The sequence below is a fragment of the Macrobrachium nipponense genome, chromosome 37, assembly GCF_015104395.2.
Source record: "Macrobrachium nipponense isolate FS-2020 chromosome 37, ASM1510439v2, whole genome shotgun sequence".
Taxonomy (NCBI): Eukaryota; Metazoa; Arthropoda; class Malacostraca; order Decapoda; family Palaemonidae; genus Macrobrachium; species Macrobrachium nipponense.
In genome coordinates, this window is record NC_061097.1 from 49,367,008 (window position 1) to 49,393,468 (window position 26,461).

Consider the following 26,461-nt stretch of genomic DNA (forward strand, 5'->3'; position numbering starts at 1 on the left):
CTTGGCATACGCATTTGTGGATTGTTTTTGGATATTGATTTGGATTTTTCTTTGATTTCGAGATGTCTGAGTTAGAGGTTAAGAAATCTTCTATGTTTAGGGAGTGCTGTATGATGAATGCAAGGTGAGACTACCTAAAGCTACGGTAGATCCTCACACAGTTTGCTTTAAATGTTAGAGGAAAGAATGTTCTTTTGTTAACCCGTGTAATGAGTGTGAGAAGTTTGGATGAGGGTGAATGGAAGGCTCTTTCTTCCTACTTGAGGAAGTTAGAGAAAGACAGGGTGAAAGGCTTCGTCTAGGAGTTCTAGTAAGTCTCGTATTAAGCGAGGTAGAAGAAAATCCTGTTGTAGCATTAGAACCTTCTCCAGTTTCAGCTCCTGCGCCCTGCATCGAACCTATAAGGATACGACTACGGAAGGTGGCAACCATGAGAGCCACGGATCCTTAGCATGGAAAAGAAAACTTCGTTCGTTGCAAGGTAAGAGTAGTGAAGGTGAATTGTGCAGTGACCCCAGTGCAGTGGAGGGTGCGTCTGATCGGCTCCTTAATGCTTCCAGGCCTAGACTCTTTCCAGACTCCAGTCCCAGTGGAGGAGGAAAGTCAACAGCCGCAGGAAGGTTAGGGAGAACTCCCACCGATCAGGCGTCCCATCGGTAGATCCTGATGCTCGTACCCAGGCTGCCCTTGTTCGCGCGAAGAAGGAGGTTATTGTCGCCAATGCTTCTTCTTCCTCACCTTCGCCTAGAAGAGGATGGAGCGCCTCGGATTCTTCACGACCGCTGAAGAGAGCCTGGAAGGCGCCTGGCTCCTTCCTTCCAGCCCGGAAGTTTTCCAGAAGAGCCGGAAGTAGAGATCAAGAAACCCAGGAGGGAGCAGGAGTTCTCGCCTCATAGTAGGCTTCGAGCCTCTTCTCCGGTGGAGGATTTTGCAAGATCTCCAGCTCGAATTCTTGCTGGACTGCAAGCGCAGATTTCGGCGCTGGCGGGCTCCTTGGCAGGAGGAACGCGTCGGAAAGACGTCTCTCTCCCTGTCAAGAAGTCTAGGATTCCTTCGCCTGTGTTACCGTCTCAGTCAGTCTGTTCTCTCTCCTTTATCAGCGGATGGAAGGAGGCGCTCTTCCTCGACAGGCGCTTGTCGTCTTCCAGGCGTCAATCGCCCAAGAAGCTTTCTCCTGGTGACTACATCTCTCCAGTAGGAAGGGATCTAGCGCCTAGTAGGCGTTCGTCTAAAGACAGGCGTACAGCCTCGTCTTCTCGCGCATTTCCGAAGATCCTTCATTCTCCGGATAAGAGAGCCTACTCTTTGATGGATTCGTCAAGAGACAGGATCTCGCCTTTTGTTAGGCGCCTTGAGCCTAGTAGGCGCTACTCCCCAAGTAGACGCTCTCGTCTTCCCCGCTCCCAAGCGTGGTGCGGAGGATAGGCGCTTTTTCTCCTGATAGGCGCGGCTCTCCTTTTAGCCGCTTCGGTTCAGGACAGGCGTTTAGAGCCTGAAAGATATGTCTCTTCTGGGAGGACTACCTTTGAAGAGCACACAAGTCGGGAGCGAAGTTTTGTGGAGCATGGTAGACGCCGGTCTCCTAGTAGGCGACTTTCTCCAGGGCTTCGCTCCCTGTAAGTAGGCGCCAAGAGCCTAGTATGCGTTCGCCTCATGGTAGGCGCAGCTCGCCTGGCAGCCGCTCTCCTTTGAACAGGCGCATGGATCCTGAGAAGCGCCTTGAGCATAGTAGGCTCTCCTCTCCTAGCAGGCGCTCCCCTTTGGAAGCCCGGAATTCTAGGAGTAGGATAAGAGCAAAGAGCACGCACTCATCAGAGTAGGAAGGACTCATTCGAGAGGAGCTCTCCAGAAACTTTGGCTTACCCTGATAGGCGCCCAGTCTGCTACTAGACACTCGCTGGACAGGCGCATTTCTTTAGAGAATGGCTAACTGCCCTCGTAAGAAGCGGAGGGTTCTTCAGTGGATGAAGTTGAACCTTCAGAAGAGGATTTGGTGAAGGACTCGTCAGTTTCGTCCTATAAGATCCTACAGATCTCCTTCTTCAAGAGTTTGGAGACTCCCTTACTCCCGTCGCTCCTCCGTCTCCTCTCTCTTTATTCTCGACTTCGAAGAAGACGAAAGTTTCCTCTTTGTGTGAGGATGAGCCAACCATCTCAATGAAGAAGGCTTTGAGAGGTTTTGGTGATTGGCTGCTTTCTAAGGAAGAGAAAGGGAAGACTGTGTTTTCTTTCCCTCCTTCCAAGCTTACGGGCAGACTTGGATTTTGGTACGAGTCTGGAGAACCCCTAGGTCTGGGTCTTCCTTTCATCGGCGGATGCGGACTTCTCTTCTTTGGTAGATGCAGCACGACGCTCGGCTCTTTTGTCTGCTAAGACTACCTGGGCTATGAACGAGCTTGACCATCTGCTGAAGGGAATGTTTGGAGTCTTGGAAGTCTTCAACTTCCTTGACTGGTCTTTGGGGGGTCTTGGCTAAGAAGACTCAGAACCCGGATGCTATTTCGCCAGAAGATCTCAAACAGTGTTCTAACGTGCATTGACAAAGCAGTTAGAGATGGATCGAGCGAAATAGCCTCCCTGTTTTGGAGCAGGGATCCTTAAGAAGAGATCAGTCTTCTGCTCTTTTCTGACTAAGTCTGTTTCGCATGCCCAAAGAGCCCCTCTCCTGTATTCGCAGCTCCTCGCCTCTGCTATTTCCGAAGAAGATAATCCAGGACATCTCAGGATCTATCTCTGCGAAGGCGACTCAGGACATGCTCGCGCAGTCGGCACGGAGCTAGGACCTCCTTCCAGACGAAGACGAACAGGAGACTCCAGCTAGACAGGAGCCCTTTCGAGGGGGCCCCCTTCTAGAGCCTCTACCTCGAGAGGTAATAGACCTTCAAGAGAGGTAGATCCTTCTCACGCTCTGTCAGAGCTAAGAAGTAGGGAAGTAGTCCTCCAAACACCAGTAGGTGCCAGACTTCTAAGATTCTCGGAAGCCTGGGCAAAGAGAGGAGCGGACAACTGGTCCCTCTCGATTATACGGAAAGGATATCTGATTCCCTTTACGGAAAGACCACCGTTGACAACGACCGCCGAGGGAGTTGGTGCCAGGTACAGGGATCCCATCATGAGCCGCTTGCTTTAACACAAGCAGTGGAACAAAATGTTCGAGAAAGAGGCTATAGAGCTAGTGAAGCGACCCTTGCTCAGCGGGGGGGCTTTACAACCGCCTTTTTTCTAGTTCCAAAAGCCTCAGGAGGATGGAGACCGGTTCTGGATGTAAGCGCCCTGAATTTCTTTGTAGAAAGAGGAAGTTCGCCATGGAGACGACATCCTCAGTGTTGGCGGCCCTTCGGCTAGGGGACTGGATGGTGTCCCTAGATCTTCAGGACGCTTACTTCCATGTGCCTATCCATCTTCTTCAAGGAAATACCTCAGGTTCATGATGGGAGGAAGGATATTCCAGTTCAGGGCTTTGTGCTTCGGCCTTTAACAACAGCCCCTCAGGTCCTTTACAGGCCTAATGAAAAATGTAGCAAGATGGCTACATTTGGAGGGAGTCAGAGTGTCCCTTTACTTGGACGACTGGCTGATCAGAGCCAAGTTGCAGAAAAGATGTTTGGAGGACCTACAGAAGACCCTTTTCATGGCAAGTTCTCTGGGGACTTTTGGTGAACTTTCAAAAGTCTCAGTTGATCCCCAGTTCAAGATCGTATCTATCTGGGGATTTCGGATGGCTCTCTGGATTTTCGGGCTTTTCCGTCTCCAGAACGGATAGCCGAGGGTCAGAGAAAGTCAAAGCCTTCCTAGAGAAAGAAGTATGCACAGCGAGGGAGTGGATGAGTTTGTTGGGGACACACTCCTCGTTGGAGCAATTCCTTTCTCTAGGAAGGTTGCACCTCAGACCTCTCCAGTTCTTTCTACATCGAAACTGGAGGTGTCGTTCGCAAAACCTAGAGTTCTCCTTCGAGATCTCAAGGGAAATCAAGAAGGACCTCTCTTGGTGGGCCCAACCCTCTCAGGTTTGCAGAAAGGGATGTCCCTTCACATTCCGAACCCCAACCAAGTGTTTGTATTCCGACGCCTCGGAAAACAGGTTGGGAGCAACGCTCGGCTCAAGAGAAGTGTCAGGCACCTGGAACAAGGAACAGGTGACCTGGCACATCAACAAGAAGGAGCTGATGGCGGTTTGGCTAGCTTTGAAAGCTTTCGAGCCCCACGTCCTAGCTTCAGCAGTACAGATCAACTCGGACAACACCACGGCCCTGGCTTACATCAGAAGCAGGGGGGACTCACTCTTTCTCCCTGTACGAGACAGCAAAAGAACTTCTGCTTTGGGCAGAGCAAAGGAAGATTTGTCTCCTTACCAGGTTCGTACAGGGAGAAAAGAACGTCAGAGCAGACCTCCTAAGCAGGAAAGATCAAGTCCTGCCTGCAGAGTGGACTCTTCACGAAGATGTTTGCCAGGACCTGTGGAAGCGTTTGGGGCAAGCCTCATATAGACCTCTTCGCCACAGCCAAGAATGCGAGGATAGCCAACTACTGCTCTCCGATATCGGACCGAGGGCCAGTGTCGATAGACAGCGTTTTCTACTAGATTGGAAGGGTCTAGACATGTATGCTTTTCCTCCATTCAAGATACTGGGAGAGAGACTAAAGAAATTTGCAGAATCGGATGGCAGCAAGGATGACGCTGGTAGCCCCGTTCTGGCCCGCACAAGTATGGTTCACAGAGGTACTGGAATGGTTAGTAGATCTTCCGAGAAACATTACCACAGAGGATCGATCTGCTGAGACAACCCCACTTCGAGAGGTATCACAAAAACATCCCCGCTCTAGATGCTGAACTGGCTTCAGACTGTCAAAAGTTTGGTCAGAACGAGAGGCTTTTCTGCAAGAGTTGCAACGGCTATCGCAGCAGCAAGAAGGCCTTCTACCCGTAGAGTCTACCAATCGAAGTGGGACGTCTTTCGGCGATGGTGTAGGAACCATCACTTTTCCTCTTCCAGTACCTCTGTGGACCCAAATAGCAGACTTCTTACTTTTCCTTAGGGAAGAAAGTGGATTGGCGGTATCAACCATTAAAGGCTATCGTAGCATGCTATCTGCAGTGTTTAGGCACAGAAACTTAAACATTTCAGAAGATAAGGACCTTCATGATCTAATAAGATCGTTTGAAACATCCAAGAAGGTTTTCTCCAGGGGTTCCGAGTTGGAATCTGGATGTAGTGCTACGTTACCTGAGGTCCAATAAGTTCGAACCGCCTCAGTCTGCATCGTTTAGAGACCTCACGAAGAAGACAATTTTTCTCATGGCATTGGGCTTTCCGCAAAGAGGGGTTAGTGAACTCCATGCACTAGAAGGAAATGTGGGATTCGAGGAGATGCAGCTATCTGTTCGTTCCTTCCTTCGTTCTTAGCCAAGAACGAGAACCCCTCAAATCCTTGGCCTAGGAGCTTTGAAGTACAAGGATTGTCTGCATTAGTAGGCGAGGAAGCAGAGGTCGCTTTGCCCAGTAAGAAGTTTGAAATTCTATCTACAGAGAAAGAAAAAACTTAAGGGCAATGATGTCAACCTTTGGTGCTCTGTAAGAGATCCAAGGAGGACTCTTTCGAAGAATGCGCTTTCTTTCTTTATCAGAAGCCTGGTGAAAGAAGCGCATGCGATATGAGGAAAGTCAATTCAAAGTCTTAAGGTCAAAGCTCATGAGTAAGAGCTATTGCCACGTCATTGACTTTAACAAAAACATATCCCTGAGTAATATTATGAAGGCAACATTCTGGCGTTGCAACTCAGTCTTTGCAAACCACTATCTGAGAGACGTCAAAATTACGTATGAAAAGTGCTTCGGGTTAGGCCCGTACGTATTGGCGGATTCGGTGCTGGGGCAGGGAGCTGAGACATATCCTTAGTAGTATATATTTTTTTCCTGTTAGGTTGTAAGTTTTTGGTTGTTTGAAAGAACATGCGGGTAGGCATGTTTTTCATTTCGTTTAGTCTAACAATGATTAGATTGGTTAGGTGATCGGTTTATGTTTGAGCTCCTTGCAATGATAGTGGTAGGTTCTGTCATAGAAGTGGGCGAATCCCCGTTGACAGATCCTGCTCGGATTCTATCAAGTAAGCGGATAACCAAATCCCTTTGATAGACCCAAAGAGTCTGTCAGCGGTAGGTCACGCCCTCGCTGAAGCTCTTAAGGCAACGCAGACTCATAGACAGTAACTACGAAGTCTTCTGCCTAAACAGGTAATAAGAACCAAGGTTGTATTTACATCCTACAACTAGTGTTGTTTTCCCCTTTTTTCCATATTTATATTGCTGTCTCTTTCCCTCCACCAAGGGTGTCAAATCAGCTAAGTATATATCTGACAGGAAGTTCATGTACAAAAAGTTATTGTTAGTATACAATAAGGTTTTGTACATACTTACCTGGCAGATATATACGATTGATGGCAACCCGCCCAGCCTCCCCTCAGGAGACCGGTGGGGAAGAAAAATTCTGGCTGGAAAGGGAGATTGGTTCTTACAGCCGCCACCCAGCGGCGGGTAGGTAGATCACCTGACACCTACCTGTCGCGTGTGCCGCGAGTTTTGAATTCTGTCGTGACGTCAGAGACGTATAGCTAAGTATATATCTGCCAGGTAAGTATGTACAAAACCTTATTGTATACTAACAATAACATTTTTCATACAGTTTATGCATTTTAGTAATTTTATACCATTGTTGGTGCAAACCGGCAGTCTTATTCAGTCTTACTCGATCCCCTGGTAACAAGTGGACTCCATTGAGTAGCCAAGAATTTTGCTGGGGGGTGGGGGGGGGAAATGCATATAAATTGTTCGAGCAAGAAAGATGATAAGTAAATGTATAAATCAACATTAGTACAGGTAGTCCCTGGTTATCGGCATGGGTTCCGTTCCTGGGGGTGTGCCGATAAGTGAAAACCGGCGTTAGCCAAAACTCGGCGATTTATGGCACCATAATGGGTCTTATGGCGCCGATAACCAGAACTCGGTCCATTATGGCATCATAAATTGCTGATTTTATGACGCCGGACTAGTGCCATAAAACTGAATCGCTGATAACGGAGTCCACTGATAACTGGGGGCTGCCTGTAGTTTGACAATTGTACATTTACATAGTTCAGCGCCTCAGTGGTGTGGTCGGTATGGTGTTGGCATACCACCTCAGTGGCCGCAAGTTCGATTCTCGGCCATTCCATTGAGGGGTAGAGATGAATATTTCTAGGTGGTAGAAGTTCACTCTCGACGTGGTTTGTTGGTCTCTTTGCTGAATAAACCACTGGTTCCATGCAACGTAAAAGCAACATACAAACAAACAGTTCATGTGAATAATATTCTACTAGAAACTATAAAGCCCTGAGATTTGGCAAGGGAAATTACAGACACAGTTTGATGGTGATCTGAGTGATTGAATAATTTGTCTTGATAGATTATCTGAAGGTATTCAGGGTTTTAGTTTAAATTGAATAGAAAATTGGTGGTTTCATACATTCAACTTACCTGTCAGATATATACATAGCTATCGACTCCGTCGTTCCCGACAGAATTTCAAATTTCGCGGCACTCGCTACAGGTAGGTCAGGTGATCTACCGCCCTGCTCTGGTGGCAGGGCTAGGAACTATTCCCGTTTTCTAATCATAATCTCTCTGTCGCCGGCTGTATCAACATTGTTGTTACTTCCTCCTGACTAGAATTCGTTTTTCGCAAGCTTTTGATCATCTCTCGCTGATATTTGGTGACGTACTTGGATCGTTGTTTGGCATTCGCTATCGTGGACTGTTTTTTGGACTTGGTTTTTGGAATTTGTGAATATGTCTGATTCTAGTGTTAGTTTCAGAGTGTGTGTGAATGAGGGCTGTAAGGTGAGGATTCCGAAAGCTTCGGTAGATCCTCACACTAGTTGTAGGGGGTGTAGAATGGTTGAAGGTTCGATTGAGAATAGTGTAATGATGTGAGAATCTGAATGCACAAGAGTGGAAGAATCTAACTCTTACTTGAAGAAGTTAGAGAGAGATAGAGAGAGGAAGGCGGCTTATAAAACCCGCAGTATGTCTGCTCTCATGATTTACTGTCTAGCTCTGTAGCTTCTCCATATGATAATAACCATTCTGTTTCAGCCCGTTCACATCTTGCTAATCCCTCTAGTTCTGCTTCGGAAATAGCAGAACTTAGAGCTTCCCTTCAGAAAATGCAGGAAAAACGTCGCAGCATTGGAAGGTAAGGAAAGTGAATGTGGCAGTGATATTAGTGTCCCCAGTGTAGTGGAGGGGGAGTCTTGGGTCGTCTCTGCGACGCTCCCCAGGCCTAGACCTCTTCCAAGCTCCCTGGCCCGGAGGAGAAGGAAAGTCGAAAGCCGTACGGGGGTTGTGGAGAATCCCCAACGATCAGGGCGTCCCTTCACAGGCAGAATCGATCGTATCGACTGCCAAAGACCGCTATAGGAAAAGCATCCTTCTAGAGTGCTTTTCGTCGTCGAGTTCGCCTTCGCCGAGAAGAGGATGGGAAGGAGTCGAATCTTTCCCGTCCTTTGAAGAGGAGTAAGAAAGAGCACGAGCTCAATTATCGATCCCGAGCGCTTCTCAGGAGGAGCACTTCGGTAATAAAAAAAAAAAAAGAGGGCGAGAATACAGTCAGACTCTGGGTCTGGAAGAGATCCTAGAGCGCCTTCCAGATCTCCCTATCCTAATGCGGAAGATTCCTCAACCAAGAAAATTTTGAAGAATATGCAAGAGCAATTAGCCTTGTTAGTAGGAACTCGTTATAAGGAGCCTACTCGTAGAAGGATGATAGGCTTCCTATTAAAAGATCTAAATACCTATACCTCTGGCCAGCGCGACGCATCCTTCAGGGGAGTTGTCGCACAGGCGGCCATCTCTGGGGGGGGCGGTTGCGCTAGACAGGAGAGAGGTAAGAAAGGAAGCTACTCCTGTCAAGAGTAGGGCGCCAACCAGAAGCCAGACTCCGAGTAGGCGCAACGAGCCAGTACAAGATTCAAGATCTTCAATCAAGCGCAAGAGTTACCTGAAGAGGAAGACCCTGTTAGGAGTAGAGCACTTGTGAGACGGAAAGCGCCTACTAAACATCAGACGCATGCTAAGGATCAAGAGTATTCGGAACGGACGTAATCCTTACAAGACAACCAGGAGTCGTCGGGCCTAGGAATTACCCTCCCAGGCGCCAGGGTAATTCCTGAACTAAATAACCTTCCCTCAGGCGGCCAGTATTCGGAAGCTTATACTCCTCTCAGGCGCAGGAGGGTACCTCCGCACGTTATACTCCTCCCAGGCGCCAGGAGTATTCTGAACTAAATACTCCTCTCAGGCGCCAGGAGTATTCGGAAGCTTATGCTCCTCTCCAGGCGCCAGACTACTGCACTTAATACTCCTCCAGGCGCCAGGAGTATTCGGAACTTAATACTCCTACCACACCCGGCAGGAGGATTCTTGACAAAAATGCGCCTTCTAAAAGCCAGGAGTATTCGAGGCGCTTTGCGCCTGCCAGGCGCCAGGAGTATTCCAGGCGCGTTACTCCTCCCAGACGCCAGAGTATTCCGAAGCTTATACTCCTCCCAGGGCAGGAGATTCGGAACTACTCTTCCACGCGCCAGGAGTATTCTGAAAAAAAAAAAAACCAAAATGCGCCTGAAAAGCAGGAGTATTCGAGGCTTTGCGCTGCCAGGCGCCAGGATTTATTCCAGGCGCGTTACTCCTTCCCAGGCGCCAGGAGTATTTCGAGCTCGCCCAAGCTAATACTCCTCCCAGGCGCCAGGAGTACTCGGAACTTAATACTCCTACAACGCGCCAGGAGGATTCTAAACAAAATGCGCCTACTGAAAGCCAGGAGTATTCGAGGCGCTTTGCGCCTGCCAGGCGCCAGGAGTATTCCAAGCACGTTACTCCTCCCAGGCGAGATACTCCTACTGTACACAGGCGCATTCCTCGGAAGAACCTGACACTCGTAAGAGAGTAAGAGAAGAGTCAGTGAAAGAAGAGAGAACCTTCTCCTTCCGAGCCTATCAACCCAGAAGATGCCTCGGAGGACGAAATGAAGGAAGGATCTTCTAATTATAAAGTTCTTTCGTCCCTTTTGTTGGAGGAATATGGAGACTCTTTGACGCCAGCTGCTCCCACCCCTTCGCCACGCTCGCAGTTTTCAAGCACGAAAACACTCAAGTCTTCCTCTTTCCTTAAAATGAAGCCTGCCATTTCTATGAGGAGAGCTCTACAATCTCTTGACTCCTGGTTCAAGAAGAAGAAGAGTTAGGAAGGACGGTCTTTTGTATGCCTCCGCTAAACTTACAGGGAGGAGAGGAATTTGGTATGAAACGGGAGAGGATATGGGACTATCTCTGTCCGTTTCAGCTGAGTCAGACTTCTCGAGTTTGGTGGATTCGTCGAGAAGGCACGCCTTGAATGCAGCGAAGGTTACATGGGGGCTTTCGGAAACGGATCACCCTCATCAAGGGACTTTTCATACTTTTAGAAGTTTTTAACTTCTTAGATTGGTCCCTTGGGGTTCTGGCCAAGAAATCTCAAGAAAATGAACAACTCGACCCAGAAACCCTGAATTGCATCCTCGCCTGTATTGATAAGGCTGTTCAGGATGGATCGGCTGAGTATGCTCCCTATATGGTGCAGGAGTTTTAAAGAAAAGGGCGGTGCACAGTGCTTTCCTCACGAAGGCGTCTCTCATTCACAGAGAGCCGCATTATTGTTTGCGCCTCTCTTGAAAACCTTTTTCCTCACAGTTTGGTGAAGGACATCGCGCATTCTCTGACGGAAAAAGGCCACCCAGGATCTCCTTAGACAATCCTCAAGGAAGAATAGGCCTGTGGCTAGTGAGGAAAAGAAAGTTGGCTCGCCCAGCTCAGAAAACAGCCCTTTCGAGGAGGTCTTCCAACTAGACCGATCGCCAGAAGGAAGTCAAAAAACCGATAAGAGGGGCAGGTCTTCCTTCCGTTCCTTTCCTTAAGAAAGGGAAGTGAAAATTCTGTCCTCCAGACACCCGTAGGAGCCAGGCTACATTATTTTGCGAAAGCCTGGGAAGACATAGGAGCCACACTTGGACGATGTCGATTATCAAGAAGGGGTATCGCATCCCACATTCAAGGACATTCCTCCCTTGACAACATCTCCGAGGGAATTGTCCGCCAGATACAGGGACCCTATTCTGAGGGATACTCTTCGTCAGATGGTGGAACAGATGTGGGACAAAAGAGCAATAGAACTTGTGCTGGATTGCAACTCCCGGGGTTTTACAATCGCTTGTTTCTTGTAACAAAAGCCTCGGGGGGATGGAGACCGGTACTGGACGTAAGTGCGCTGAACAAATTCGTCGAAAACAACCGAAGTTTTCAGCATGGAAACGTCTGCCTCAGTCCTTGCAGCACTGCGGCAAGGGGATTGGATGGTGTCCTTAGACCTTCAGGACGCATACTTCCACATCCCGATCCACCATTCGTCGAGGAAGTACCTTCGATTTATGTTCGAAGGAAGAAAAATTATCAGTTCAGGGCCCTGTGGTTTCGCCTGTCCACGGCTCCTCAAGTCTTCACAGGACGTGATGAAAAATGGTAGCAAAGGCACTTACATTTGAAAGGGATAAAATGTCTCCCTGTACCTGGACGACTGGCTCATCAGAGCCAGGTCTCAAAAGCAGTGTTTTGGAGGACCTGCGAACAACACTGGAATTGACAAAGTCTTTGGGATTGATCGTGAACCTCGAGAAGTCTCAGAGATGATCCCCCAGCCAGAACGTGGTTATCTGGGGATCAGATGGATTCTCGGGGTTTTCGAGTTTTTTTTCCATCTCAAGAGAGAATAAGAAAGGCTGTGCACAGTATCGAACTTTCTAGGGAAGGAGCGCACTTCAGCGAGGGAATGGCTGAGCCTTCTGGGAACCCTTTCCTCGCTCGAACAGTTCTTTCTCCTAGGGAAGATTACATCTTCGACCGCTTCAGTTCTTCCTAAAAGAAGAAGTTGGGATTGGAAGACAGTCCGCTCTCGACACGTTTCCAATCTCGGAAGAGATAAAACATCATTTGAAGTGGTGGTTGGTTCCATTAAAGGAAAACAAGGGAGTGTCCCTGCAAGTACGGAACCCAAGCCTGACATTGTTTTCAGACGCCTCGGAGGCGGGCTGGGGTGCAACATTGGGACCCAGAGAGTGTCAGGCACCTGGTCGGCAGAACAGGTGTCATGCACATAAATTGCAAAGAGCTCTTAGCGATTCACCTAGCACTAAAGAGCTTCGAACACTTAGTCAGAGAAAAGTCGTGCAGATAATTCAGACAATACGACAGCTCTGGCTTATGTCAAGAAGCAAGGAGGGACGCACTCTTTTGCTCTGTACGAGCTGGCACGGGATCTACTGATTTGGGCGAACCAAAGGAAGGTAATTCTCCTACAAGGTTTTGTTCAAGGGGAGAGGAATGTGAGAGCGGACAGATTGAGCAGGAGATTCCAGGTCCTTCCCACAGAGTGGACACTCCACTCAGAAGTCTGTCAGAGCCTTTGGCTCCTTTGGGGAAGCCTCAAATAGATCTTTTCGCCACGTTCCTCTCCAAACGGATAAATACATTTTGTGCCCTGGTGGAGGATCCCCGGGCTTATGCAACAGACGCCTTTCTCCTGGACTGGTCAGGAATAGACGTTTACGCTTTTCCCCCGTTCAAGATACTGGGGGAAGTAGTCACAAAATTCGTGGCATCCGAAGGAACCAAGATGACTCTGATCGCTCCGTATTTGGCCAGCTCAAATTTGGTTCACAGAGGTGATGGAATGGACAGTGGACTTCCCCAGATCTCTTCCAAACAGAATAGATCTGCTCAAACAACCCCACTTCGAGAGGTACCATCAAAATCTACCCGCTCTTGCTCTGACTGCCTTTCGACTATCGAAAGACTTGTCAGAGCGAGAGGGTTTTCTCGCCAGCAGCAAACGCAATTGCTAGAGCCCGCAGATCATCTACGAGGCGAGTGTACCAATCGAAGTGGGAAGTTTTCAGAAACTGGTGTAGGTCGAAGAAGCTGTCCTCTTCCAGTACCTCTGTGACCGAAATTGCAGATTTCCTTCTGTTTCTTAGACAAAAGTCGCATCTCTCAGTACCAACTATTAAGGGTACAGGAGTATGCTCTCAGCAGTCTTTAGAAACAGAGGATTAGATCTAACGAATAATGAAGGATTTGCACGACCTCATTCGTTCAATTCGAAACATCTAAATCACTTGTACCTAAGGTTCCAAGCTGGAACTTAGATGTGGTTTCTTAAATTTCTTTCATCAGATGAATTCGAAACCACTTCACACTGCTTCGTTTCCGTAATATCACTAGAAAGTGTTTGTTTCTGATCTCTCTTGCAAACGGCAAAAGAATCAGTGAGTTGCACGCCCTTGAATCAAGAGTTGGCTTCAAAGGAGACTCCGCAATTTGTTCATTTCCAGTCCCTTTTTCGGCCAAAAATGAAAAACCCTTCAAATCCCTGGCCCAGGAGCTTCGAAGTGAAAGGACTTTCTAGTTTGGTGGGCAGAGAGGCAGAAAGATCCCTTTGCCCAGTTAGAGCTCTAAAATTTATCTGGACAGGAAGAAGCAGTTGGGGGGTTCGCAGAAAGGTCTTTGGTGCTCAGTGAAAGACCCCAAGAGAGCAAGGTCCAAGAACGCTTTAGCCTTCTTTGTGGAAGTGTTATCACGGAAGCTCATAAGAAGTGTCCAGATGATTCTTTTAATCTTCTAAGAGTGGGAGCCCACGAAGTTAGAGCAATCGCAAACTTCGGTGGCGTTCCAAAGAAATATGTCACTAAAGAACATTTTGGACACAACTTATTGGAGATGCAATCTGTGTTTGCATCCCATTATTTAAAAGACGTGCGAGTTACGTATGATAAATGTTTTTCGTTAGGTCCGTTTGTGTCAGCACAAACGGTTCTGGGTAAAGGAGAAAGCACCAATCCTTAAAATTATGTACGTAACCCTCTTGTCGGATGTGTTCTCGGGTTTTTCGGTGTATGGGAGTGTCAGTTGTCGCACAGGCGGGGCCTTCACTTCTCTTCATTTGAAAATCGAGTGACATCTGACTATTAGAGGGGTAAAAAATTTTGTTATTTTTGTATGTATGAGTTTCGAGTTTGTGGTTGTTTGCAAAGAGTTTGGGGATAACTCTAGGCAATCTTAGAACTAACACGGTTAGGATCGGGTGATCGGATTGTTTGTGTGCTCCTTAAATTATGCGTGTTGTCATATAAGCGGATGTGCTCCCATTGACAAACGCCAGTTAGGATTCTGTCGAGTAAGTGGAAGAGACCCCATCGACAGATCCACAAGAACTCTTGGCCACAGATCAACTATCTCGCTAAGGCTCTTGAGATGAAGCAGACTCCTGGGGCAGTAGCCACGAAGTCTTCCATCTAAAAGGTAGGAACTAAGGTTTATTAATACCTACAACATATGTTGTTTACCTGTCTAGTCAGTTAGTTAGCTGTCTCTTGCCCTCCACCAAAGGGTGTCAATCAGCTATGTATATCTGACAGGTAAGTTGAATGTATGAAAATGACATTGTTATGATACAATAAAGTTTCATACATACTTACCTGGCAGATATATACAATTGAAGACCCACCCAGCCTCCCCGCAGGAGGACAGGTGGAAGAGAGATTATGATTAGAAAACGGGAATAGTTCCTGAGCCCTGCCACCCAGAGCAGGGCGGTAGATCACCTGACCTACCTGTAGCGAGTGCCGCGAAATTTGAAATTCTGTCGGGAACGACGGAGTCGATAGCTATGTATATATCTGCCAGGTAAGTATGTATGAAACCTTTATTGTATCATAACAATGTCATATTAAACTGCATTGTAGTATGATTAATATACTGTAGTTATTATCCAATTTTTATTTATTATATTTTTTTTGTCAGAATTTGGTGTACACTTAGTTGAGCTCACTCTTGACCGCAATGGTCCTCTCCCGATCCCGACAGCTGGCATCAGTTCTACTTAAGCAGTATGTTGAAGCCCATTGGTGTCAAGACTCGGATAAGGTTAGAAATAGTTTATTACTGTATTTTGAAAATTTTCCTGTAATTGTTTGGTTATTTTTTTAGTAAATATGTTGATACTTTACATAAAATTTAAGTGTTTTTGTGCCTTTTTTTATTATCTTTGTTTTATTTTGGCCATACAGTATACTGTAGTACAGTAGTGTTAGTTTTTATTTTGGCCATGTACTATATTACAGTAGTGTTTTAGGAAATTTCATTGGTTGGATGTTTTAATACAAAAAAAATTTTGTGTTTGTTTGAGTACTATTACGTATTTTTTTTCTCAGTTCCGTTTACCAGAGTGCCCGGAATATGCTAAGGCAAAGATAAGAGAACTTCTCCCTCATGGCCTACATGAACCAATTAGCAAAGTCAGGTAAGAATATAGGATACATATCCTGTGTTTTATATCTGTGTTTTATAATTGTGCTATAGTAAGACCCATACCACACCCCTCTGCTTGGCCAGTCGGAGCGCACCTCAAGTATTGTTGTCAGCCACACCGCCTCGGACTGCCTTTATTCATGGACTTTAAAACCCTAGTAGACAAGCGTTTTTCATTCTTTTATTTTACCTTTTTTTTTTTTTTTTTTTTTTTTTTTTCCTCTCTCTCTCTCTCTCTCTCTCTCTCTCTCTCTCTCTCTCTCTCTCTCTCTCCTCTCTCTCTCTCTCTCTCTCTCTCTCTCTCTCTCTCTCTCATTTTGTTCTTAGCCGTCGTTGCGTTTAGGCATGTTCGCTGTGTTTGACTCGTGACTTGTTTCCTTGGATGTACTGTGTTTTTGGAAGCTTTTGTAAGTTAATGAAGAGTGTTGTGCATTAGTGTTTTTTGTGTTCTCTCCCATCATGAAAATTTCAAAGAGACCTGTTTCCCGTAAGTGCCTGGGTATTATGTGAAAAGGAAAGAGATGTGGTAAAATTTTGTCCCCGCTAGCAGTTAATCCTCATTCGTTATGTTCTAAGTGCGGAGGGCAAGATTGCTGTTGATCCTTAAAGTGTGAAGAATGTGACTCCTAGTCCCCTCGGTGGGATAGATTTGATAATGGGAGTCGAGAATCTCTCTCTCTCTCTCTCTCTCTCTCTCTCTCTCTCTCCTCTCTCTCTCTCTCTCTCTCTCTCTCTCTCTCTGAGTCTGGGTACTGTTGGCAATGTCCAAGGTAAATGTGGATGATGATAATGTAAAGCAATATTTTTTAAGGCTCAGCAATGATAAGAATAAAATATTTATTTCAAAATTCATATAAAATCAGGAATTAGGTTCAGCAACAATTTTTTTTTTCACAGAACACTTCTTATTCCATAAAATCTTTAAAAATAAACCTAAAACCATGAATTTCTGGGAAAAAATTAGTGGTGGGGGGTAAATAAAATCTTTGACTCTACCAAAAAAAAATTGAAAACTTAAAAACTCAGAATTATGAAGGATCTAACCTAAATGGGGGCCACATTATACACAAAATCATCCTGTGTAACTCCTGATACTTTCAAAGATGAATTGATGTAAGAAAAAGAAGGAGACAGGGCATCAAAAGAAGCAGAGGGAAAATTTCTGGAAGGGGACGCCAAGCTGTCCAGTTGAGGAACTGAGAAACCTTCCTAAGAGGGATAAGTAGATACTCTGGTGCTCCCTCTTCTTGTAGAAAGCCTTCCACTGCGACACAGGCCAGGAACGACACTCCGGGCAAGTGTTAGTGATAATACCTAAATTAGAATGGCACTTACTGCAAGTGTTATGGTGGTTTAGTAATGGAAGATACCAAAAACCTTTGGTATGGAAATCCTTGAATGCCCGGACACATCGTTGATGGGCCTAGAACTCACACTGAAAGACAAAGAAATCACGGGCTAACAAATGAACTGGCTTGAGAAGGAGAGTGCAAAAGCAAGTACCCCTCAAGGATGTCAAGGAAAGACTAATGCGTCATGAGGTACCAAGCCTGGTCAGTGACCAGCTTCCACCCGGTTTCCAGCTGTGCTAGATTATCCTATTGTTACTTTCAGTAGTGATTAGTAATAAACTTTGACAGCTCATTACTCAAAACTAACATCTAGCGGGTTAGACCACTTTCGCACTACACACCTCATATACAATAAGAATATTTTCATATAATTTTTTAAATATAATGTAAGGTAATTAATGTTTTATATTTTATCAGGCAGAAAGTTGTGATCATGACTTCAAATGGGCATGTGCTTTTCCTCCCAAGATTTAATTTTTTTTTATTTATGTGCTCATTAATATACCCAGGGGTTGCTGTTGGTTTTAGTATGTCCTTTTAAAATGTAATTTTGCAAAGAAATATCAGAAAAATGATGTATAATCCAAAAGTTACTGCATCTCAATCTCTGTAAATTTATGTAAATATTTTATGACAAATATACCCAAAATTTGTTACGGATTTAGATCTTATCTGTTATGATATTGTATGAGCCGTAATTATGATTTTACAAAATAAAATTAAAGTATTAGAAAAAGCATGTATAGCTTGGTGAAACTTACAATTGTCTTGTAAAAATGGCCAAAAAAGCAGTTGTAAATAGTCACTTTCGACTCCCCATGGAAGGTAGGGAAAATTTTTTAGAAATTATTTTTCTTACCGATGTGCATTTGCAAGTCTTCCTCTTTCCATTGATGTGTTTTTTCTTAAAATGGCCGACCTCGAAGTTTGCTCAGCCTGGGGTGCTGCAAATTGTTTTTTTAGGCAGGATCTTAACCCTTAATGGATACCCTCATATGAGTAACAATAAAAGGTTTTGAGTGTTGGACAGATAAACTAATGGTGAGCATCAATATTACACACCATCGATTTGAAGGAATCAGGTGGGGAAGAGTTTCCATTGGTTTTATAACCCATAAATTGACTAATGCCAACTTTTAGACCGGCTAAGATCAAGAAGGTGGCAGCTCATGAGCTAGTTGTGATCTAAATTTCAAGGGATCATGTACTGCCTCTCTCACATAATGTCTTCTTATATATTTACTCATAAATATGCCCAGGGATTGCTGTTGGATTTTAGTTCTTATCTTTTATGACATCAGTTATAATTGTTATTTATAGTTGTAATATTGCAAAGAAAAGTGCTAAGAAATATTAGAAACGTATAATCCAAAAATGGTTACTGCATCTTCAATCACAGTAAATTTATATAAATATTTTACCACATATACTCTCATTTTTTTTTACTAATTTTAGTTCTTATCTGTTTTGATATTATGTGAGCTGTATAATTATAATTTTAACAAAAATAAACAAATTAAATTTAGAAAACTTATAACTTTGTAAAATTTTAGGATGGTATTGTCTTGATTAAAATAGGCCCCACAAAGAAAAGTTGTAAAACTAGTCCCTTTTCAAACTTGACTTGTGGAAGGTTAGGAAAATTTTTTAAATATTTTTCTTACTCCTTGTTCATTTGCATATCTTCCTCTTTCCATTGATGTTTTTTCTTAGGTTGGCTGACTGCAAAGTTTCCTTGCTTTGGGTGGTGTTATTGAATTTTAGCCTGGCTCCTAAGGGTCAAGGTTTAATATAGACTATGGTGTGTATCTCCGTTCTTATTCGCTCTCTTCCGCTCTCTTCCATCTTAAGTTTTACTGTCTCCTAACAATTGATTCATAGTGCAGCTGAGAGATTTTCCTCCCGTTACACCTTTCAAACCTTTTTACTGTCAATTTCAGTTTTGGCTGTGAATGTTCTCAAAGGTTCCAGCACTTGGCCTTTGGCCTAAATTCTGTATTATATTCTATTTTATTCTACTACTGTATATAGAGGATTAAGATAAATAACCTGGATCCTTTTTCTTGTTGCTTGGTAAATTGTAAAAGTACTTTTAAAGTCTAATTTATATTAATTGTTTATTTCCAGATCATCTGTAGCATATGCCATATCGGGCATAGCTCATTGGGATTGGCCAGAACAATGGTGTGGTTTATTTGATTTATTAATGGTTGCCTTGAAGAGTGGAGAAGAGGCTCCTGTCCATGGGGCCATGAGGGTTCTCACAGAGTTTTCTAGGGACTTGACTGATCAACATATTCCTCAAGTAGCTCCTGTAATCCTGCCGGAAATGTACAGAATATTTTGTGAAGAAGAGGTAAGGCTTTTGATACCAAGTGCTCCAGTATTGTGGTACATAATGGAAGTTTACTTTACATCAGCCATAGTTGATGTGCTTTTATTTTTTGAAGGTGTCTAGCAGTATTGCTTTATAGTACAAATTTTGTTTGTTTTTATTAAATACACATGATTAGATTTGGGAGGGTGATGTGTGTGTGTATTTGTAGAATTAAGTAACCATAAATGAAAGGATTTGTTTAAGTTCCTAGTTGGAGGCTTCCATTTTCATAAGAGAAATATGTTAAAAATTTCTTGTTCTAAATATCTTCGTTCTCTTTTGATTTAAGACCATTACTTTTTTCAACAGAAATATGGTATACGGACTAGAGGGCGTGCAGTTGAAATTTTCAGCACATTGGCAAATCTAATTTGCATGATGGGAGAATATAATAGAAATTTAGCCAAAACACTACTTTACCCAACTTTACCGGCATTTACTCAAGCGCTTATCAAAGGGTTACAGACACCAGATGGTTTTACTTCAGATTCAGGTCTCAAGAAAGAAATCCTTAGTGGTATGTATCTGCTACAATTTTCTTTTGTACGCAAAATTTGGACATTATTCTGTTACTGTAAGTTTGGCACCATGATTTTGATACATTGTGTTACTTTTAGTTACATACTGGACGTGAAGGATAAATTGCTTTTATAAAATAAATTTGAGCAACTTAAGTGTTTAAAAGGAAATTAAATGTTTTACATATAAATTTTGATCGAAAATATTTTTGCCACTTATGCGTACATGCTTATGATACGTCAAATACTTAGTCAAGTGGCTGTTGGTGCTTCAAGATCAAATGTAAAAATGCTTTGAATATAATCAGGGATCGACTCCTCAATGTTCACCAAGGTCTAGGGGTCCTGATAAATCTGGAGAAGTCTGATTTCGAGACCAGGCAGAGGACTTTGTATCTGGGCATGCTGTTAGACACGCCAGCAGCAAGCCTTACCCTCAGATTCTCTTGTCAGCAGGTTCAGAGAGGTAGCGCGACTGTTCTGGCACGAAAGGAGCAACCTGCTCAGCTTTGCCAAGTCGTGATAGGTCACCTGTCATCATAGGAGAAGCTGGTCCCTCATGGGCAGCTACACCTTCGGTCTCTTCAGTGGAGACTGAGGGAGTACTGGTCCCACTCCCACAATCCTCAGTCGTTCCTCCCTCACAGGAGGTGAGGGAAGACTTGGATATGTGGCTAGACGACAGGAACCTCATCATAGGAGTGGACCTTTCCACTCCTCGTCCAGACATGCTCCTGTGCTCATATGCATCAAATGAGGGATGGGCCGCACACCTGGAGGAGTTGTTGACTTCAGGAGTGTGGAACCTTCACGACAAGCACCCTTACATTAATGTCCTGGAACTCAATGCAGCATTCCTGGCTCTCCAGGAGTTTAGGGAACGTGAGATGGACACTAGTATTGATGAGTGACAATACCACAGTAGTGGTATATGTCAACAAGGAAGGGAGTCACTGCCCTCGAGCTTCACCAGTTGACATTGCAGTAGCCCAATCGCTAGGGCTGTCGGCCAGGTGCATTTCAGGCAAGAGGAAAGCAGTGGCAGACAAGCTCAACCGCCTGAATCAGGTGATAGGAACCAAATCCCTTCACTAGGACATGGCGGTAAGGGTTTTCAGCCTAGGGGTCCATCCTGTCGTAGACTTGTTCGCCACCTGGTTCAACAGGAAGCTAGAGAATTTCTGCTCTGTTGTGCTGGACCCGTGGGACACCTTAGAACTGTATGGTGTTTCCCCTTGTATTCCTGGGTGATAGGTATCAGATCCTCCTCCTCCTCCTCCTCCTCCTCCTCCTCCTCATCCTCCTCCTCCTCCGGCCTTCCTCCTCCTCCTCCTCCTCCTCCTCCTCCTCCATCCTCCTCCTCCTCCGCCCCTCCTCCTCCTCAATCCTACCTCCTCCACTCTCCTCCTACTCCCCTCCCGAACAGTTGAAACCCCTTTTATAAACTCTTAAAACTGCCTATTTTGTTAGGTAAAACTCAAGAAAAATCCATTTACAATTTTTACACCTGGTTTTTTAATTGTTTTATCACAAGTGCATTTTATGATGATGATTAAAAAACCAGGAATTTGTGGATTTTCATACATTCAACTTCCCTGTCAGATATATACTTAGCTATAGACTCCGTCGTCCCCGACAGAAATTCAAATTTCGCGGCACACACTACAGGTAGGTCAGGTGATCCCGCCGCCTGCCGCTGGGTGGTGGCAGGAATAGGAAACTATTTTACCGTTTTTAAGCCAGATTTTCTCTGTCGCGGTACTAGTAACATCGTTGCTAGTTCCTCCTGACTTGAATTTCGAATTTCATTACGCCGTTGATCTTTTGGACTGCTATTTGGTGACGTATTGGATCTTTGGTTTGGCATACGCTATTGTGGACTGTTTTTTGGATTTGGCTTTGGAATTTCTCATAATGTCTGACGTGTCGATTTCGTTCAGAGTGTGTGTGAATGAGAATTGTTTTGTGAGACTGCCGAAAGCTTCGGTGGATCCTCACACCACTTGTAAAAATTGTAGAGGGAATGTATGCTCTCAATTGAATACATGTGATGAGTGCAAGAATTTGAATGAGGAGGAATGAAGTTGCTTAATTCCTATCTAAGAAAGTTGGAGAGAGATAGGGCTAGAAAAGCCTCTTCCAAGAGTGTTAAGTAGGTCGGTCTCTAACGAGCCAGTTAGCGGACTATTGCCTATTGATAACCCTATTGTTTTCCTCCCATACAGCTTTACCTTCCCGATTATCGGGGACCCTCGGCAAGCTCAACATCGGAAATTGCGAGTCTGAAAGCTTCGCTTAAACATATGGAACAAAAAATTAAAGAACTGGAAGGTAAGTGCAGTGAAAGTGTTCCCAGTGAAGTGGAGGGTGCGTCTGATCGGCTCTGTCTCGCTCCCAGGCCTAGACCTCTTTCAAGCTCCCAAGACCAGTGGAGAAGAAATGTCGAAAGCCGCAGGGAGGTTTCAGAGAATCCCCACCGTCAGGCTCCCCTCGGCAGATCCTGTAGTTACGTCCCGGGCTGCCAAGGATAGTCGTTGGAAAGACGTCCTGAAACAGTGTTTTTCTTCGTCTGATTCCTCATCTAAAAAAGGATGGAGTTCAGATAGATTGTCGAGGCCTTCGAAGAGAACTTGGAAGTCTCCTTCATTCGACTCAAGCCTGAAGAATTTCCGGAAGAATATCCTCCGGAAAAGAGGAAGAAGAATGTATATTCAGAAGCTTGCTTCTTCTGCATCGGAGGTTGGAAAGAGAGACGTAGCTACGAAGATGTTAGAGGATATGCAGAAACAGATATCTTTCCCTAGTAGGAGTTCCTTAAATCTGATCAGCCTAGAAGAAGGATAGATTTCTCCCTATCAAAAGATCCGTCCTTTAGAACGATCTGAGAGCTCGGACGAGGCGCCTGCCAGAAGCCTGGCGCCAGCCAGACGTCAGGCTACTGTCAAGCGCAAAACGCCGTCAAGGCGACAAGATGTGTATAGGGAACTTCCTACTAGGAAGAAAGCACATGAGATGTCCGTATCGAGGAGTAAAATTGGAACTCCCGAAATCGGACGAACTCCTGAAAGGAAGCGCAAAGAGCCTGAAGCGCCTGAAGGGAGGCGCAAAGTAACTGAAGATCCTGGAACTCTTTTGGCGAGGCGAAAAGAGTCTGGAGCGCCTGAAATGAGGCGTAAAGCTCTTCAAGTAAAAGGAATGAGGCGCAACGCGCCTGAAAAGCCTGAAGTGGCTAAAAGGAAATATTTAACTCCTGGAGAGCCTAGAGCGCCTGATATGAAACATAGAGCGCGGGAGAGCCTAGAACGCCTCAAAGGAAAAGCAAAGCGCCTAAAGAGCCTGAGGCCGCCTGAACGAGGCGCCAAAGTGCCTGAAGAGCCTGAAGCGTCCGAATGGAGGCGCAGGCGCCTGCAAAGCCTGAAGCGCTGAAACAAGACGTAAAGCGTCTAGAGCGCCTGAAAGCAGGCGCAAGGATTTGTACAACCCAGAATACGATTTGGATGAGTTATCGGAGTTTGAAGCGGACTTGGAGGCTCTCTTTGGGATTTTTCTCAAGATCAATTTTCCCACTGACAGGGCCTCTATGTGTCGCACAGGTGATCGTAGCCCCTGTCGGGAAGGAATTGATCATGAAAAAAAAAAAAAGGGAACGACATTTAAGGACTTCTTTCCTGGTAGGGACGAAAGTTGTCGCACAGGCGGCCGTCGTCTTGTCAGGAGGGCCTTAGGGTAAAAGAACAACATCGGCCTTCTCCTGCAGGGACTCAAGATGTCGCACAAGCGATCGTAGCACTTGTCAGGTTGCAGCCGGTGTTGCTGCAAGCCCTGTGCATTCCCGAGAGAGGAGTCCTCCGGTCGCACACACTCTTCTCCGAATAAAACTCAACTGGAATTAGAGGATGTTCGGACTCTGAAGAAAACAAGGGGGCAGGTCTTTCTGATTATAAGATACTAGCAGCCCTCTTGTTAAAAGAATTTGGAGAGTCTCTGAGTCCTGCTGCCCCTCCTTCTCCTCGGTCTTTATTTTCGAGTACGAAGGCTGCGAAGTCTTCCTCTTTCTTGAAGATGCAACCGACCATTTCATGAAGAGGGCTTGCAGTCGGTCGGGAATTGGCTTGTTAAAACCCGAAGGAGGAGGTTCGGGGAAGACTGTGTTTACCTGTCCCCCTTCCAGGCTATCAGGGAAGAGAGGGATTTGGTATAGCACAGGGAAATCTATGGGACTTTCTCTTCCCTCATCTGCTGAAGCGGACTTCTCGACCTTGGTGGATTCGGCAAGGAGGCATGCACTTCCAGCAGCCAAAACAAGCTGGACAATGTAGAAATGGACCATCTCCTCAAGGGAATATTCCATGTCTTGGAAGTTTTTAACTTCCTAGATTGGTCCTTGGGGCTTTGGCCAACAAGACTCAAGACCCTCAGTTTTTGGAACCAGAAGTCTTGCATAGTGTTTGGCATGCATGGACAAGGCAGTGCAGACGGATCGGCCTGAAGTGGCAATCCATTGTTCGGGACAGGAGTATTAAAGAAGAGGGCTGTCTTTGGTTCTTTTCTTACCAAAGCAGTTCTCTCCAGTACAGAGGGCTTCTCTTTTATACGCCCCTCTGTCTAAACAGCTGTTTCCTTCTCAGTTGGTAAAGGACATTTCCCATACGCCTTACTTGAGAAGGCCAAACACAGGAATTTGCTGGTGCATTTCTGCTAGAAGCCTAGGCCAGCTGCTTCTGTCTCAAAGAGGGAGCAACACCTGCCCAACAGCCCTTTCGAGGTAGAGCTTTTAGCCGAGCCCCAAGGAAGAGAGGAGGAGAGAAAAGAGGAAGATCTTCCATTAGAGTTCCAAAGAAGAACGCAAAATGAGATTCCAGTCCTCCAATCACCAGTAGGGGCCAGAACTTCTGGGATTCTCGGAAGCATGGGCTTCAATGAAAGCAGATTCTTGGTCCCTGCAAGTGCTGAGGAAAGGATACTCATCCCTTCAAGAACGACCTCCATTGACGACGACTCCGAGGGAGCTGTCAGCGAGATACAAAGACCCTGTAAATAGAGAGATCCTTCTTGGACTGTGCAGCAAATGTTGGAGAAGGAGGCCATCGAGGTAGTACAGGATCCGCACTCCCGAGGTTTTTACAATCGCCTATTTTTGGTGCCGAAAGCCTCGGGGGGGTGGAGGCCTGTCCTGGACGTGAGTGCATTGAATCGCTTCGTGGAGAAGACAAAGTTCTCCATGGAGACATCCAACTCGGTTCTCTCTGCTCTCCGTCCAGGAGATTGGATGGTCTCCCTCGACCTGCAAGATGCATACTTTCACGTCCCCTGCATCATTCGTCGAAGAAATATCTTCGATTCATGGTGCAGGGAAGGATTTATCAGTTCAGAGCTTTGTGTTTCGGCCTCTCGACGGCTCCCTCAGGTGTTTACAGCGTTGATGAGAAACGTAGCAAGATGGCTACATCTGAAGGGGTGAGGATATCTCTTTACCTAGACGATTGGCTTATAAGAGCGCAGACAAGACAAAAGTGCTTGGAGGACTTGCAGATAGCTCTTCAATTGACCAGATCTCTCGGATTGCTCGTTTTAAACCTCGAGAAGTCTCACACAATCCCCAGTCAGACTATCGTCTATCTGGGGATTCGGATGGATTCTCGGGGTTTTCGAGCGTATCCATCCCAGGAAAGAATCTCGAAAGGGGTTGGAGAAAATCTCGGTCTTCCTAGAGAAAGAACGAAGCTCAGCGAGGGAATGGCTCAGTCTTCTGGGCACTCTTTCCTCGCTGGAGCAGTTCATCTCTCTAGGAAGACTGAATTTGAGGACCCTTGCAGTTCCATCTCAGAAGGAGTTGGAACAGAAGAAAAGGAGATCTTTTGGATACCTTTCCTATAGGAGAGAGTATCAAAAACCACTTACGATGGTGGTTAGGACCACTGAGAAGAAACGAAGGAGTGTCCTTGGCCCTTCAGAACCCTCACCTAGTGTTATTCTCAGACGCTTCGGACACGGGGTGGGGGGGGAGCACACTAGGGACGAAGGAAGTGTCAGGCAGTTGGACAGAAGAACAGAAGGCCTGGCACATAAATGCAAAGGAACTCTTAGCAGTGCACTTAGCACTGCAGTTTTTCGGAGAACGAAGTCAGAGGCGTGGTGGTCCAAGTCAACTCGGACAACACCACGGCTCTGGCTTATATAAGAAAACAAGGGGGGACACATCTTTCTCCCTTTACCAACTAGCAAGGGATCTGTTGATATGGACAGAAGAAAGAGGGATTCGACTCCTGACGAGGTTCGTTCAAGGAGGGAAGAATATAAGAGCAGACAGACTGAGCAGGAAAAACCAGGTCCTTCCAACAGAGTGGACCCTTCCTTCACAAGTCTGCCAGCAACTATGGTCTCTTTGGGGGAAGCCGCAAGTGGACCTGCTTTGCAACATTCCTATCCAGGAGGATGGAGAACTTTTGCTCGCTGGGGGACGATCCCAGAGCCCTATCCATAGATGCCATGCTCATGGATTGGGAGGGCATAGACGCGTATGTGTTTCCCCCATTCAAGATGCTGGGGGAAGTAATGAGAAAGTTCGTGTCCTCGGAGGGAATGAGGATGACATTGATCGCTCCTTATGGCTGCAAGAGAATGGTTCACAGAGGTACAGGAATGGATAGTGGACTTCCCCAGATCTCTTTCCCGAAAGGACAGATCTGCTCAGACAACCCCACTTCGAGAGGTATCGCAAAAATATCCACGCTCTCGCTCTGACTGCCTTTCGACTATCGAAAGATTGGTCAGAGCGAGAGGCTTT

At 45.6% G+C, this 26,461-nt stretch overlaps 1 protein-coding gene across 1 annotated transcript in view; it reads left to right on the forward strand.

Moving 5' to 3' along the window:
- LOC135209254 (importin-9-like) overlaps nucleotides 1-26,461 on the forward strand; it is a 109,127-nt gene that overhangs the window by 19,129 nt on the left and 63,537 nt on the right. The window contains 5 exon segments of the mRNA XM_064241963.1: nucleotides 14,921-14,976; nucleotides 14,978-15,043; nucleotides 15,331-15,419; nucleotides 18,907-19,135; nucleotides 19,466-19,673. Of these exon segments, the coding sequence (XP_064098033.1) occupies nucleotides 14,921-14,976; nucleotides 14,978-15,043; nucleotides 15,331-15,419; nucleotides 18,907-19,135; nucleotides 19,466-19,673 (648 nt within the window).